General features: G+C 44.5%; 1 protein-coding gene across 2 annotated transcripts in view; it reads left to right on the top strand.

Moving 5' to 3' along the window:
• Positions 1-13,673, top strand: part of Ppm1k (protein phosphatase, Mg2+/Mn2+ dependent 1K) — a 156,914-nt gene that overhangs the window by 130,161 nt on the left and 13,080 nt on the right. Inside the window, exons 1-2 of one of the 2 annotated variants that reach the window (XM_005360885.3) lie at positions 4,611-4,782; positions 12,260-12,773. In XM_005360885.3, coding sequence (XP_005360942.1) covers positions 12,334-12,773 — 440 coding nt within the window. In that variant the 5' untranslated portion in view covers positions 4,611-4,782; positions 12,260-12,333. Of the gene's footprint in view, positions 1-4,610; positions 4,783-12,259; positions 12,774-13,673 lie in introns of those variants that run through there. The other variant, XM_026785843.1, reaches the window with a different exon arrangement.

Genomic DNA, 13,673 nt, shown 5'->3' with positions numbered 1-13,673 from the left:
ATGGGTCAAGCAGTGATTTAAATAATTTAAATAATATGGTTTCTGTGTGATTATTTCAGGGCTGAGCAGCCGGGAACAAAACAAGCGGCCTCCCTACAACGCCCCATGGTTAAATGTAACAGCTAGAACTTTCATTCCCCGTTTCTGGCAGAAGTTGGTCAATCTCTGGCATGAAGCAGTTAGAGGGACATCATCTGTAGATAAGGAAAATGAAAGCAAGCTTGGTGAGATGCCTGTTTCTTAGTCCCAGGAAACATCTCAAGGTGAAACAGTGGAAAGGCATGAAGGCAGGCATCTATCTAAACAGCACAGGGAAGGATCCAGGGGCCCTATAAAATACCCAACCCATCACCATGTTGTGGGACTTCCAGCATGAGGCTTCTTACTTACATCCTGGATATAGGAAGTTGTTAGTTTTCTCTACAACTTCTGTCTTCCCCAATTGCTAGAGTCTTTGTGCCAGAGAATGCACTGGCGATCTCCCAGACAACTGCCATCACCCCTGTTACAACTGGATTTTAGATCCACAGAAGTGTAACTTAAATGTAAATTCCATCTTAAAATTTAACAGCTAGATGGGTGTTTGCTTCCCTGTTCTATAATATTTAAATTGACTTGGCTATTCTGGAGTTGGGAAGCACTTCATTACATAAAATGGATAGGTGATCTCTAGATGATGTCTTACAAAATATCCGGGCACTCCAGCCTAGCTGGAGTTTTTTATATCAAAATTGATATAAAATTAACCCTGATGCTAACCTTTGCAATAGCTTACTCCTTCTCTGCATTGATACAAGGGCTATAACGTATTTCATTTTACCTTATAGTTCTGTGATGTAGTCTCATGTACTGTGCACTGCCAGCCCACAAATAACAACATGGAGACTTAATAATTATAAAAGTCTGGCCTTAGCTTAGGTATGTCCTACTAGCTCTTGTAACTTAAATTAACCCTTTTATATTAATCTACATCTTGCCGCGTGGCATTACCTTATCTCTGTATTGCACGTCCTGCTTCCTCTGAGTCTAACTGGCAACTCTGCTTTTCTTCTTCCTAAAGTTTTCTCTCTGCCTGGAAGTCCCACCTGTACCTCCTGCCTAGCTATTGGCCATTCAACTTTTTCTTTCTCCAATCACAGGGATACATCTTCACACAAGTGTTCCCACAACAGTCAGCCTCTTTGTATTAGACAAAGAACGGAAAGGCTAAGCAACTTGCCTGAGGTTATTCTGCTTGTAGATAGTTCACACTGGAACTTTCAGACTGACTACTAAATATTGTACTATTCCCTTCTCAAAGGGATTAAAAACTGAACCCATTGGCTCTTTGTGTTCTGACTCTCCTGGTAAACGTCCTTGACCCACCAGTGACGTCAGTATCATGTGTCAACTTTTGCACCTCCCACAGTAGCCCTTGATACAGTCAGCTCAGCCTCACCCTGATTGTCCAGTTGAGAAGGTTTTTGACACGCTGAGAAGGAATGATTTGCTGCAGCCCTCAGTGTGGAACAGAGATGATTTGAATCCTGACTCCGTCTTTAAAGCTCATTTCTTTCGCCTCTCTGTGTATGGTTATTGATGCCAAATATTGTAAACATGTCCCTGCTAATATTTTGTTTTATAGATCCTGAATTAGTCAAAGTTGTGTCCCTCCCATTAAATAGCTCATACAAAGAGTGTGTAAGTTTCAGGCCACTTGATGCCTCTGGAAAGAATATCCAATGCAAAGAATGGCAGGGAAGAGAAGAGGCAGGGAAGAGAAGAGGAAGGAGAAAGAGAGAGAGAGAGAGAGAGAGAGAGAGAGAGAGAGAGAACTACATAACACATCAGTTCTCACCCTGTGGGTTGTTACCCTCTGGAGATCTAACGACCTTTCATAGGGGTTAATTAAGACCCTCTGAAAACAGATGTTTACATTACAGTTCATAATAGCAGCAAATTTAGCAATTGGGTTCAGTTAGAGCAGACTATAAACCACTCCTGTAAGGTAAGTTTGGCCAGATTTGCCTTCTGGCAAGTTCTTTCCTTAGAAAAGGAGATTCAATCCACAAATGAGTGACTTTGCAATTGGCCTGTTACACTGGAGTTAGGTAAAGTTACCTTTCGCCTGTTTTGAAGTGACTGATGTAAAAAGCCTTACGCCAGGACGCTGTTTCCCAATGGAGTCCAGGAGAAGGCAGAGTGTATTGTGAGCTTACTACAGATAAGGGTCATAGTGACCTAACCTTTGCTTCTTCCTCCTAAATTTTGTGATAAGGTTCTTATGCCAGAAGAGATAAAGTCTGTTCAGGAGTTCCTATGGAGAATCAGATGCTGGGTGTGCGCTTGCACACAGAAATGCTCTCCCTTTCCTTTTCATTCTTAAAAATACCAAAAAAAAAAGTTCCCAAGAGATAAAAAGGTCTGCTGAGACCACAGATTGATAAAGGCCACCTTATTACCTGTTCACACAGTGCACAATCATCAGCCCCCAAAACAGAACAGACAACAATCACCAGAGAATCTATAAAAGAAAAGCCACGTTGTGTCAAGGCTTCAGAATGAGATGCTACTTCTGCAGCACTGTAGGGAGCATATCAAGGATGCTCCACGGAGAAGGGCACTGGGGAGCACTGCACACTGAGTGTGAGTTCAGGGTCATCCCACTTGCCTCTTGTAAGAGAGTATGTGATACAGCAGTTGAAAACATGGCTATGAGGAGACCTTGCCTGTTTAAGTGCCAGTTTGACCACTCGCAAACGGTCTCAGGTCACTTTCTCCGTCTCTCCCCCCAGTTTCCACAGTCACAAATACAAATGATAGCAATTATTTTTCTTTCTGTTTTAAAAAAAGGTTTATTTCGTTATTTTTAATTGTGTCTATGGGCGTGGTCTGTGTGAAGGTATGTGCACATGAACTGGTGCCCTGGGGAGCCAGAGGCATTGGACCCCCTGGAGTTACAGATCATAACTGCCCCACAAAAACACATAGGTACTGGGAATCGAACCAGGATGTTCTGGAAGAGTCGTATGTGCTCTTAAGTGCTGAGCCATCTCCAGCCCACTTTCTGGTACTAGGGATGGAACTCAAGGCCCTGTGTACCATAGGCACTAACTATAATAGCTCCGAGCTGAAAACTACTTCAACATCACATGGGGCTGGACCCCATCATAAAAACAAATGCATCAATTATGATAAAACTGAAAAATACGAAGATCTGAAACTGTACAGCAACATGAAAGAATCTTACAAGTAAACTGTTGAACCAGAGCAGTCAAACAAAAGGAGAATGCATAGGTTATGGTTTGATTCTACGTATTAAGTGTATAAACAAAATTAATCTACTATGTTAGAAGTCAGCATAGAAGTTGCTTCTGGAAGAAAGCACCAACTGCTTGGCAGGATGAAGGGCTCCTAAGTGTTAATAACATCATGTCTTTATCTGGTGCGAGATACAAAGACAGGCTGCACATTGTGAGGATCCCCAAGCCACATTCAATATGCATCTTTTCTGTATGTATGCTAGATCCACTACCAATTTCAATAGCTTTATGAAAATTGACTCTCTCCCCAACATAATCCTCAAGTCATTATTAGAGTTTGTGAGTCTACATAGACCAATGTTAAATGTACCCGATCTCCAGATGCTCTTGGACCAGGAGGTACAACTAGGCAACACAACTTAATCATTAATTTTAATAATATCTTAATTAAAACTTTTATTATACAGTATATTTTAAGCATTTTCTTTCCCCTCCTACAGTTCCTTTCAGATCCTCCCCACTCCCCTACCCACCCAACTTCATGAGCTCTCCCCCCCAAATAAAAAACAAAAAGAACCCAATTAAGACTAAAAATATCAAAACAAAATGTGTACACAAGAAAACAGGGAGTCTGTTTTGTATTGGCCAATACTCCTGTGCCTGTGACTTGTCCTAGAATGTGGTGTTACAGCCCTAGTTCAGTGGAACTCCACGCCCTGTGTAAAAATCTGCTCCCCAGGGTTCTCGGTCCACACCTCAGCTGTTCCCTCTCTTGACATCGATTTATTTTTTACTCGTTTGTTTATTTGTTGGCTTGCTTCCACTTCGGTACTTGGCCGAAGATTCTAAGAGCTGTTATCTGACTATCCGAATCAGTTAAGACCTCCAGATCCTAGGCAATGCTTCTTTCACAAAGATGAAAATCCTTATGGCAGGCAGGACAGTTTCAAGCCATCCCAAAATGTCTGTTAGTGCAGCCCGAACAGTGCTCTGTGATTTGTCAAAGAACTTGCAAGAAAACTGGAAGATGTACAAGCGCTATACACAAGCCAAAGCGTGGCTGTTCTGTTCTCGATTTCTTGGGTCATAGCCAAGATATCTCTGGCCTAAGCAACCAACAACACTCCCGGGCACCTCTGATCCAAGCCACCTCGGGAGGGCGGGGCGCCATGTCGAGCAGCTACTGGTCCAATTTGCCTTCGCTCTGCTACACTCAGTTGGCAATCGGAGAGGTCAAATTACCCGTGCAGGAGGCTCGATCCCATCTAGATCTATGATTGGCTGAGATTGAGGGCAGGCACAGAGACTTGCCGAGCATCAGCTGGTCGGAGTTGATGTCAATCATCGGGAGCAGACTCCTCCCGGTCTCCATTTGGCCAGCGGCTGAAAAATTTTTCGAGCATTTCCAGAGAGGAGATTGTGGCCTCCCTAATTGCTAGCTCAGGATATTCACATCAACAAGAGAAGTCAGCCTTATTTATCAGCCTTCTCTTTACTTCCATTAGCTAGTTGAGAAATTTACAGACACAACCATCACAAGGTAAGCGCTTGAATAGTTCAATTCGCTCATTCCCCTAGGTTGTTGACGGGAATCTCTTGGCGGTCCTCGGAATGGAGCGTTCCTCAGGAAGGCGGAGAAATAAGGGATGGGTTACCGCAGCTTCCTCGGCCTCGTTTTGAGGCCCAGCCCCATGCGCATCACCCCGGGCTCTGTGTGCCGGGTGGTGAGCAACTGTTCCCGCCGAGGCCCACCGAGGCTGCACCCGGGCATCCGGCTCTTCGGTTGCTGCAATCGGCCTTGAACTTGACCTCAGGCGGGAAGTGTGCGTCGTGGGAGCGGGGCTAGTAGGGTGGGCACAGTCGGAGGGAGGGACAGTGGAGAAAACCGAAGCCGCCCTAGATTCTCTGCAGCGAGGCCCCCTAGGTGCGCTCCAGCCCGAGGGAGCAGGCGTGGCCACTGCGGGACCTGTTTCCCGGAATGAAGACCCGGGGGTGCCCGTAGGTCTGCTGGGCTGCGCTGGCCGGAGTCCTGCCGCGTCCCGATTCGGCCAAGGTCAGAAAACCAACTCAGGACCCTGTCCTGCGGGGTTTGTAAGGAGATGGGTGTAGAGAAGGATTGCGGAGCCCTGGTGGCTCGGATCTGAGGGCTTGTGTTTTGCTTTGCTGGGAGAGCACCATGTCTTAAGGCCAAGTGGCTCCTGGTGCCTGTTTCTGTAGATGAGCACATTCACCCGGAGGAGACAAAGATGAGGCTGTGGGTAGAAGCAGCTAGACGATTTGGAGTCTCAAAAGCGCCGCTGGTGTTTTGTGGTAGGAGTTGGAGAAATAGTAACAGCAAAAGCCCCCAGCCTCACCCCGGGTGCCCCAGGTGGGAAAAGCAGATGTGCCCCCTGCAGAACCTGAACCCCAGGGAGAAAACAGTGGGGGCCGCCCGAGATCTGCAGGGCTGCGCGGAAGAGAAGGTGTTGCTCTGCTAGAAACTGGAGACCAGATCACCACTGCATGACAAATGTCATTGAACACGGAAGCTTTGGATAATGAGTTCTTGTTAATAGCTGTTTTCCTTGCAATCTGAGTCTCTTTTTCCTTGACAACGTCAGCACCCCTTTCACAGAACTGAGTAGTAAGTACTTTTCATTACTAGTCTCGGTTCGCATGTCTAAGCAGACACCCGGAGCTCACTGGGGGTTTTGTTGTTTTCTTTGCTCCTGTAAGCGAATACATTTTCTTTCCTCCTAAAAGGAGGTAAGGACATCGAGTGCAGATTTGCTAAAATACATTTCAGAGATTTTTCAGATGATTTTAGTTGTTTATTGGGGTGCAGTGGGTTTTCATTGGTGATGATGGTAAAGACGTTTGGAGTTTAAGAATATTAAAAATCGGCTGGTGATGTCCCTTGGACTTGGCCGGTGAAGTTGCCTGGTGCCAAGCCTGCTGCTTGAGTTCTGCCACCAGGATCTACAGATAGCAACAGAAGGTGCACCTCCAAGGCGTCCTCTGACCTTTGCCGGCTTGCACTGGCACATACAATAAACAAATAAAATGAAAAAAATATTAAATTTACCTTGTGTTTCCCATTATGATAAGTTAGCACAGTACCACTATGCAGTTAGTTACCGCACAGGGTTCCTGGAGAGAGGAAAATCTAAGCCATATCAGTAATGCTGCTTGCCAGAACTCCCGATTCTGCCAGGGCTTGCTTAAAGTGGTAGCAGGAAATTTCCCTTTTGAACTGTTTTGGGCATTCATCAGCAGTTGAACTCAAATTCCCCGTGCCAAAACCTGCTATAGAGACAGTGCTTCTTTTTTCCAGAAATACAATGGAACAGCTCTGGAGGTTAAACTGCTGGACAAGCATCACACGGGAGAAATATGAAGAGTAAAATCGGGGCAGTTGTCTTGCAGCTGTGTATGTGGGCGCTTGCGCTGTAAATTCAGAGGGTGGTTTCAAAGGTTGATGAGGCAGATGCATTTTTCAATCCTGATGTTTTTGTTGTTGGGACAGGATCTCTATTAGCCCAGGCTGGCCTTTAACCCCTGGTCTTCTTGCCTCCACACCCTAAGTGGTGAGATTCTAGGGGGTCAACCACCCCACAAAGCTCCTTTCCTGATGTCTTTGGCCTGGGATTGCTGCTCCGTAGAAGTGAATTTCACCAGTGCTGTCTTGAAGCGACTGTGCCGAGGACATCCCACAGCTTCCTTAGCCTCTGGCTGAGATTCCTGCTAGATGGAGTTACTTACATGGGGACAACTTCGTTCTAACATTGACTTCTTTCTTTCCTTTCTGGTCACTTTTAAGTGTCAGGTGGAGGAAGAAGGTAGGGAGACTGACTTTAGTTACAGGACTCATTGTGGAAATGGTGGAAAGGCATGTTTTCAGACGTTAATAATAGATAGAATACATAAGGTATTTTCAATTGTGTGCATGCACGCATATAATTTTAAAGACCAACGTTGATTAAATTGTGATATTCCATTTGTGTTTTGATTGGGAAATAAAGAGCATCTTCCAAAGGTCCTGAGTTCAATTCCCAGCAACCATATGGTGGCTCACAACCATCTGTAAAGAGGTCTGGTGCCCTCTTCTGGCCTTCAGGCTTACACACAGACAGAATATTGTATACATAATAAATAAATAAATATTAAAAAAAAGAATTTGAAATAGTTCAGGCAAGCATTCTTTTTTCCCCTTTTATTTACAATTACCAATATATTTGAGATTGTTATGTTGTATATCTAGGATTCCAAACATATTATTTATCTTTATTTTCTTCCTTACCACAGTTCAAAGTTACCTTACTGTTAGTAGACTATCATATGCGTATGTGTATATACTCTGCATTCCTTTTACTTTTCTGGGACATTTTTGTGTAGTAAAAACAGTAAAAGGGTGATTTCACTTTGAAAGATTAAATATAATTGTTTAAATGGCTTACTAATATTGGTTAGCTTAGATTTCTAATCCGCAGATTTACGTAACTCTCCCTGATTAGTAACAACTAGCTAAGTAACTGCTTTTTAGTGGACAACTGATAAGCTTATCCCAGCCCACTGCTGCTTGCTGGTTTGACAAAGGCAATGCTTGGGCGTTCGTCAGGCTGTTTTCCATTCTGTTTAAGGGCACAGCTTTTTGTTTTGTTTATTGCTGTTGTTTTAAGTGTTTACTGTCTCTCACACTTCTGTCGTCGTCGCCCCCCCCCATCTGCTGTTCATGGTCATTTCTGCACCTGTTCCAAGATCTCTTGGTCTCATGGGGAGGGAGGGATGTTTGGGGTTTTTTTTTTTTTTTTTTGTTTTTTTTTTTTTTCCAAAAAAAAAAAAAAAACTTGAAACAGGGAGTGTCTTTCTTGATGTACAGAGATTTGTTTGGTTTGGGGTGAGGGTGTTTGCTTTTCTCCTGCTGTTTTTATCTTTGTTTGGGGGCTGCTTAGGTTTTGAATTGAGGGTCTTATGCAAGCTAAGACCTGGCTCCACCGTTAAGTTAGACTTCTGGGTTGTGTGGGGGTTTAATTGAGAGTTGTGTAGCTTAGAAACACAGGTTGTCTTTGAATAGTTTTCCTGAGGCTCTAAAAGGGATCTGTGTGGTTTAGTTTTGGTGTGGTTGGCAAAAGAGATGGAACCACTTAACTCTGTTTGTCTAGGTGGTGCTGACCTAGTTCCGGAGCTGCCCACACTGAATCTCAGCCAGCAGAATGCTCTCCAGCAAGCGTTCCTCTATAACTGCTCTGCTTTTTCTGAAGGGACAGTGTTGATAATATGAGGGAAGGTCAAACTGATGTTTATATCGGCTCAAAGGAACTGTCCGCTGGTACTTTAATTTTATCATTCACTAATATATCTTGTGAGCATTTCTTCTCTGATGAGAAAGCAGTTGTGTTTATCATTTGATTTTTTTGAGGGTTAGAGAGAAGCATAAGAGAAGGGCCAGAGAATTCTAGAAGAGCTATTTCAGTCGTTTGTCTGCTGCCCTGTTACTTTAAGGTAGGTATATGCTTGCTAAGGAATTGTGCACGAGCTAAAGTCACCTAAACAAACTTATTTTTTTATTTTTCACACATATTGCTTTATCTGTTAGAAGTAATAATTACTGCTGTGCCAATCACATCCATCAGTGATTAATACTTCTAATAATGCCACCTTATATTAGTTTGACATTTCTCTTTGCTGTCACCTATAACACATATTTTTATTGAAACCTGTGATTCGGGGAAATGGTATAAAATTTTTTCTTTGGGCCAGGGAGATGCCTCAGAGAATAAAAGGTGCTTGCTACCAAGACTGGTGTTTTGACCCTGGAGGCTACATGGCGGAAGGGGAGAACCAGCTCCCTTCAAGTATTTCTCTGACCTCCTCGTATGCGCCAAGGGACTTGCACTCCATGCCCGTGTATAAGTAGATAAACCAATAGGTGTGAAAAATGAATAAAACCAGAATAAGTTTGTTTGGGTGACTTTAGTTCAGGTTGCTCTGGGTCTTGAAGGACATGGTGCTGGAGGCGCTCTGATGAGGACTCCATGGCGGGTAGCACCAGGAGGACATGTGCGAAGGGACAAGTACACTCCTGTGCAGGGAGCCAGAGAGCAGAGTCAGGGCCGGCTGCGCCTTCCAAGTAAGTTGTTTTATTGGGAGCTAATGGGCCGCCGAAGTGTGACTTGAAATTTTTATGAGTACAGTGTGGGGTTGAAGGTCTGTAAGCACCCTGGAGAATCGCTAGTGTGAATCTCCATTCAAAGGCTGAAGAAGCTGGGGTCTGGTGTTCCCTGGATCAGGAGGAAAAACATGCCCTTAAGAAGAGGGCCTAGCTTATTAGATGATGTCAACCATACTTAGAATGAGTCTTTTGCCCTCCATTTGCTGACCAAGCACTAACTCGTTTCTCATGGTCTCTGAAGACATCCTCACAGATACACCCAGAATGTGTGCTGCCAGTTTTCTGTGTATCTCAAAATTTGGTCAAAATATTTTATTACTTTAAAAAGAATTGCATACAGTGTATTTTGATCATGCTCAACCCCTCCTCCCACACACACACTCTTCCTCCTTAACTTTTCTAAAATCTACTTCCCAGTCCCCACTTTTGCCTTTATGTCATTTTTCCCCCTTGGCCATTGTTTCCAGTTTATATCATTCATCAACTCAGGGATGTGGGGCCTTCCTGAGCATAGTCAACAGACCAGCTGCTACACCTGTAAAGAAAAACTGGCTCTCCTTCTCCCAGAATCCACCAGCTGTCCATAGCACCTCAGGGGTGGGTTGGGGGAGTTCCCATCAGCCCTTCCATCCTAGAATGGTGACTGGTTTGGTCTTGTGCAAGCAACCACAGCTGTTGTGAGTTCGAGAGTGCAGCAATGGTGTCAACTTTAGAAGACACTGTTTCCTGCCACTCCTCCCCAGCGGCTGGCTCTTAGAATCTTTCTGCTCCATCTTCTTGGATGGTCCTTTAGGGGAGAAGTGTAGTATAATGTCCCACTGTTTTCTGAGTGTCCCTTTGATTGATTGTGAGTTTCTGCATCAGTCACTGTCCACACACAAAGCAACATCAATGAGGTCTGAGAGCGGCACTCATCTCTGGGTATAGAAATAGGACTTTCCAAGGCAGTCTCTGCGGACAAAGTGTGTGGTGGGTGGATTCAGCAATGGGGTCTTACCGTAGAGTTCTACTGGGCAACCAAGAGCAATCACAGCAGCCTGTATTGTGTAAAGAGTTTCTGGTACACCCCTGACCGACAGCCAGGGGAGGGGTAGGGGGTATCCTACACCCAGCCACGAACTTTTATTTGGCTACATATGGCTTCCAGAAGCATCAGCATCTCCTGTGTATAATTTCTCTCTCCCTCTCCCCTGACTCCCAGAGGATATTATATGTATTAGGTAGTTTGTATGACTTTTTCAAACATCCTTAGTGTTAGTTATCCCTCTCCCTACCCCCTCCGCCCACCTATCTCCCATCCTCATCAGGATTTCTAAGGGAGTTTTTTTGTATTGCATCTTTCTTCGACTGTCTTACCTGCTGACCAGGATAATGACCCTTCCCACCCTTAGCTAAAGTGAATTCACAAAAATTCACCTGAAAGTTATCGTGTAAAATTTGCAGTGTGGGCTAAAGAGATGGCTCAAGGTTAAGAGCATTCCAAAGGTCCTGAGTTCAATTCTCGGCAACCACATGGTGGCTCACAACCATCTGTAATGAGATCTGGTGCCCTCTTTCTGGCCTGCAGGCATATATGCAACAAAACACTGCAGGCATAGTAAGTACATTTAAGAATAAATAAATAAAATTTGCGATGCATTTCTGCATATATGAACTCCAGCTGGCTTTTTTTTTGTGAATGTTGATGCATTTTGGCGAGATTAATTGATACCATCATATCCACAGGCCCTGAAAAGATAGATTTTTTTAACTCATTTTTTTATTATGAAATAAATTTCAACTGTTTGTTTGAAACAGTGTTCCACTGTGTCTTCTAGACTGGTCTGAACTGAATGGAAATGATTCTTCTTACTTCATTGTCCTCAGTAGCTAGCACTACAGACACAATCCTGGTTTGTGTGCTTGAGAATAATGTAATACTTTTTTCCAGCATGGAGTGGGAAGGGGTGCATCAGTCCCCAACTGAGGAACTCTGCACAACAGATGGCCTCTGGGGGAGGAAGAGTCAGTTTAAGAGATTGGCTCCCAGTAGGTCAACTGCGCCCCTAACCGGTGGACCAACACCCAGGAGTACATTGGAGTTGATGGGCCACCCAAGTATGGAGCTGGGATGTAGGGTGGACCTTGGAGACATTGGTAGGAAGAGTTAGGTGAATATGACAAAAATACACTGTATGAAATTCTTAAAGAATGAATAAAAATATTTAAAGTAAAAAAGAAACCCTGATCCCAAATAGTGTCTTTGTTAAAGTTGGCTACTCTTTGAGTATAGAATTATTATAAATATTCTAGCAACCGCTGTTTTCCCTACTTCCGTCCTTAGGAGAGGCAGTTGTTCTTGTTGACAATTACAGTATCTTGTCTTTATAACGGCTGAGTTTGCGAGGAAAGGATCTCTACTTCCAGAGTGTGGCCTGAATGACCAGCGTTTGTGTGGTCACGGCTGAGTAGCATGTACCGTGTGACCTTGCTTCATGCCAGAGGAATCAACATGTTCATTTTGGCAAGGCCCCAAAGTGATAGCAGATTAAATCGGAGATACATGTGTTGTTTGTATATGCATATTATCAACTGTTATAGAATTCAAACACTGTGAAGGGGGTAGGTAAATTATTTGATTCAGCATTCTCAAGAATAGAATGTGGAGTCTGTACACATACATGCCTGCATGCACGCGCACACACACAGTGCCTGCATGCACGCGCACACACACAATGCCTGCATGCACGCGCACACACACAATGCCTGCATGCACGCACACACACACAATGTCAGACTCTTTATGGCTTTCGTTTCTTGCATCTGATGATGTATTAGCAGTGTTTTGGATTATTGACTATGAACTTGTCTTTACCCCCACCCCTAGGTGCATCAGTTTTCTTCAAGGAATTCTGCTATTGCTCTGTCTTTCCCTGTGACTGAGGCCTTTGGCATTGCAGTATGCTATCGGCGGCCTTAATTACTTTGGCCAGAAGTGGCGGGAACCAGGTGAAGAAGAGAGTGTTGCTAAGCTCCGTCTTCCTGCAGGACAACAGGCAGGTGACTCCTGCCTGCTACAGCTCCACCACCGAGCCCAGGTGTTCTCGATTTGACCCCGATGGAAGCGGGCAGCCAGCCACTTGGGACAACTTTGGGATCTGGGATAACCGCATCGATGAGCCAATTCTGCTGCCACCTAGCATCAAGTATGGCAAGCCAATCCCCAAAATTAGCCTGGAGAACGTGGGCAGTGCCTCCCTCATTGGCAAACGGAAAGAAAATGAAGATCGGTTTGGGTTCGCACAGCTGACAGAGGAGGTGCTGTACTTTGCAGTATACGACGGGCACGGGGGACCGGCAGCTGCTGACTTCTGTCACACGCACATGGAAAAATGTGTGACGTATGTATGACGACCTTGGTGTTGCAGTTGCTCTAGGCTGTTGAAATAGTCTCCCTGTGGCTGAGATAGCCAGCGCAGACGGAATTCCTCGAGTGCACACGTGCCACCGCATCAGTGTGCGCGGTAGTCAGCGTGGCCTGTGTACCCGTTTGCCATTTGAGAAACGCGGTTGAGAATCTGCGCCTCTAGATTACCATTTCCAGTAAACTATAAAGTACAAAGATAACTTGTGAGAAATTTTACTCATGTGTGTGCTCACCTGTGTTTGTGGTAATTTGTGTGTGGAGTGCATGTGTGCATGTGTGATGTGTGTGTGTGTGCATGCATGTGTGTGCGTGCACCCATCTGTGTGGAGGCCAGAGGTTGACATCAGCGTCTTTCTATATCGTTCCCTAATTTACATTTTGAGATTGAGTCTCTTGCTGAACCTGGAGCTCACACTTTTTTAGCTAGACTGGCTGGCCCATGAGCCCCTAGGCTTCTGTGTGAAGCCGCATGTTGTCTTTAGATGGGAGGTAGGGATTTGAACCCAGGTCTTCATGTCTGTACAGCAAACACTTTACCCATGGAGCTATACCTTTGTGTTCCTGAAGAAGTATTTACTCTTGTCGGCACAGAGAAGTTTACTTATTGTCTTAGTTACTTTTCTGTGAAGACCCATAGTGACCAAGCAACTTATAAAAGAAAGTTTATTGGGGACTTGCTTACAGTTTCAGGAAGTTAGAGTCTATGACCATAATGGCAGGCAGCATGGCAACAGCCAGCAATAGCTGAGAGATGATATCCTTATCTACAAACGGGAAGAGAAAAAGAGAAAGAGAGAGAGAGAGAGAGAGAGAGAGAGAGAGAGAGAGAGAATGAGAACTGGCTAACTCAGAATGGTGTGGGGTTTTAAAACCT

The sequence above is a fragment of the Microtus ochrogaster genome, linkage group LG3, assembly GCF_000317375.1.
Source record: "Microtus ochrogaster isolate Prairie Vole_2 linkage group LG3, MicOch1.0, whole genome shotgun sequence".
Lineage (NCBI taxonomy): Eukaryota > Metazoa > Chordata > Mammalia > Rodentia > Cricetidae > Microtus > Microtus ochrogaster.
The sequence above is the reverse complement of the archived record's forward strand: the minus strand, read 5'-3'. Positions and strand labels throughout refer to the sequence as shown.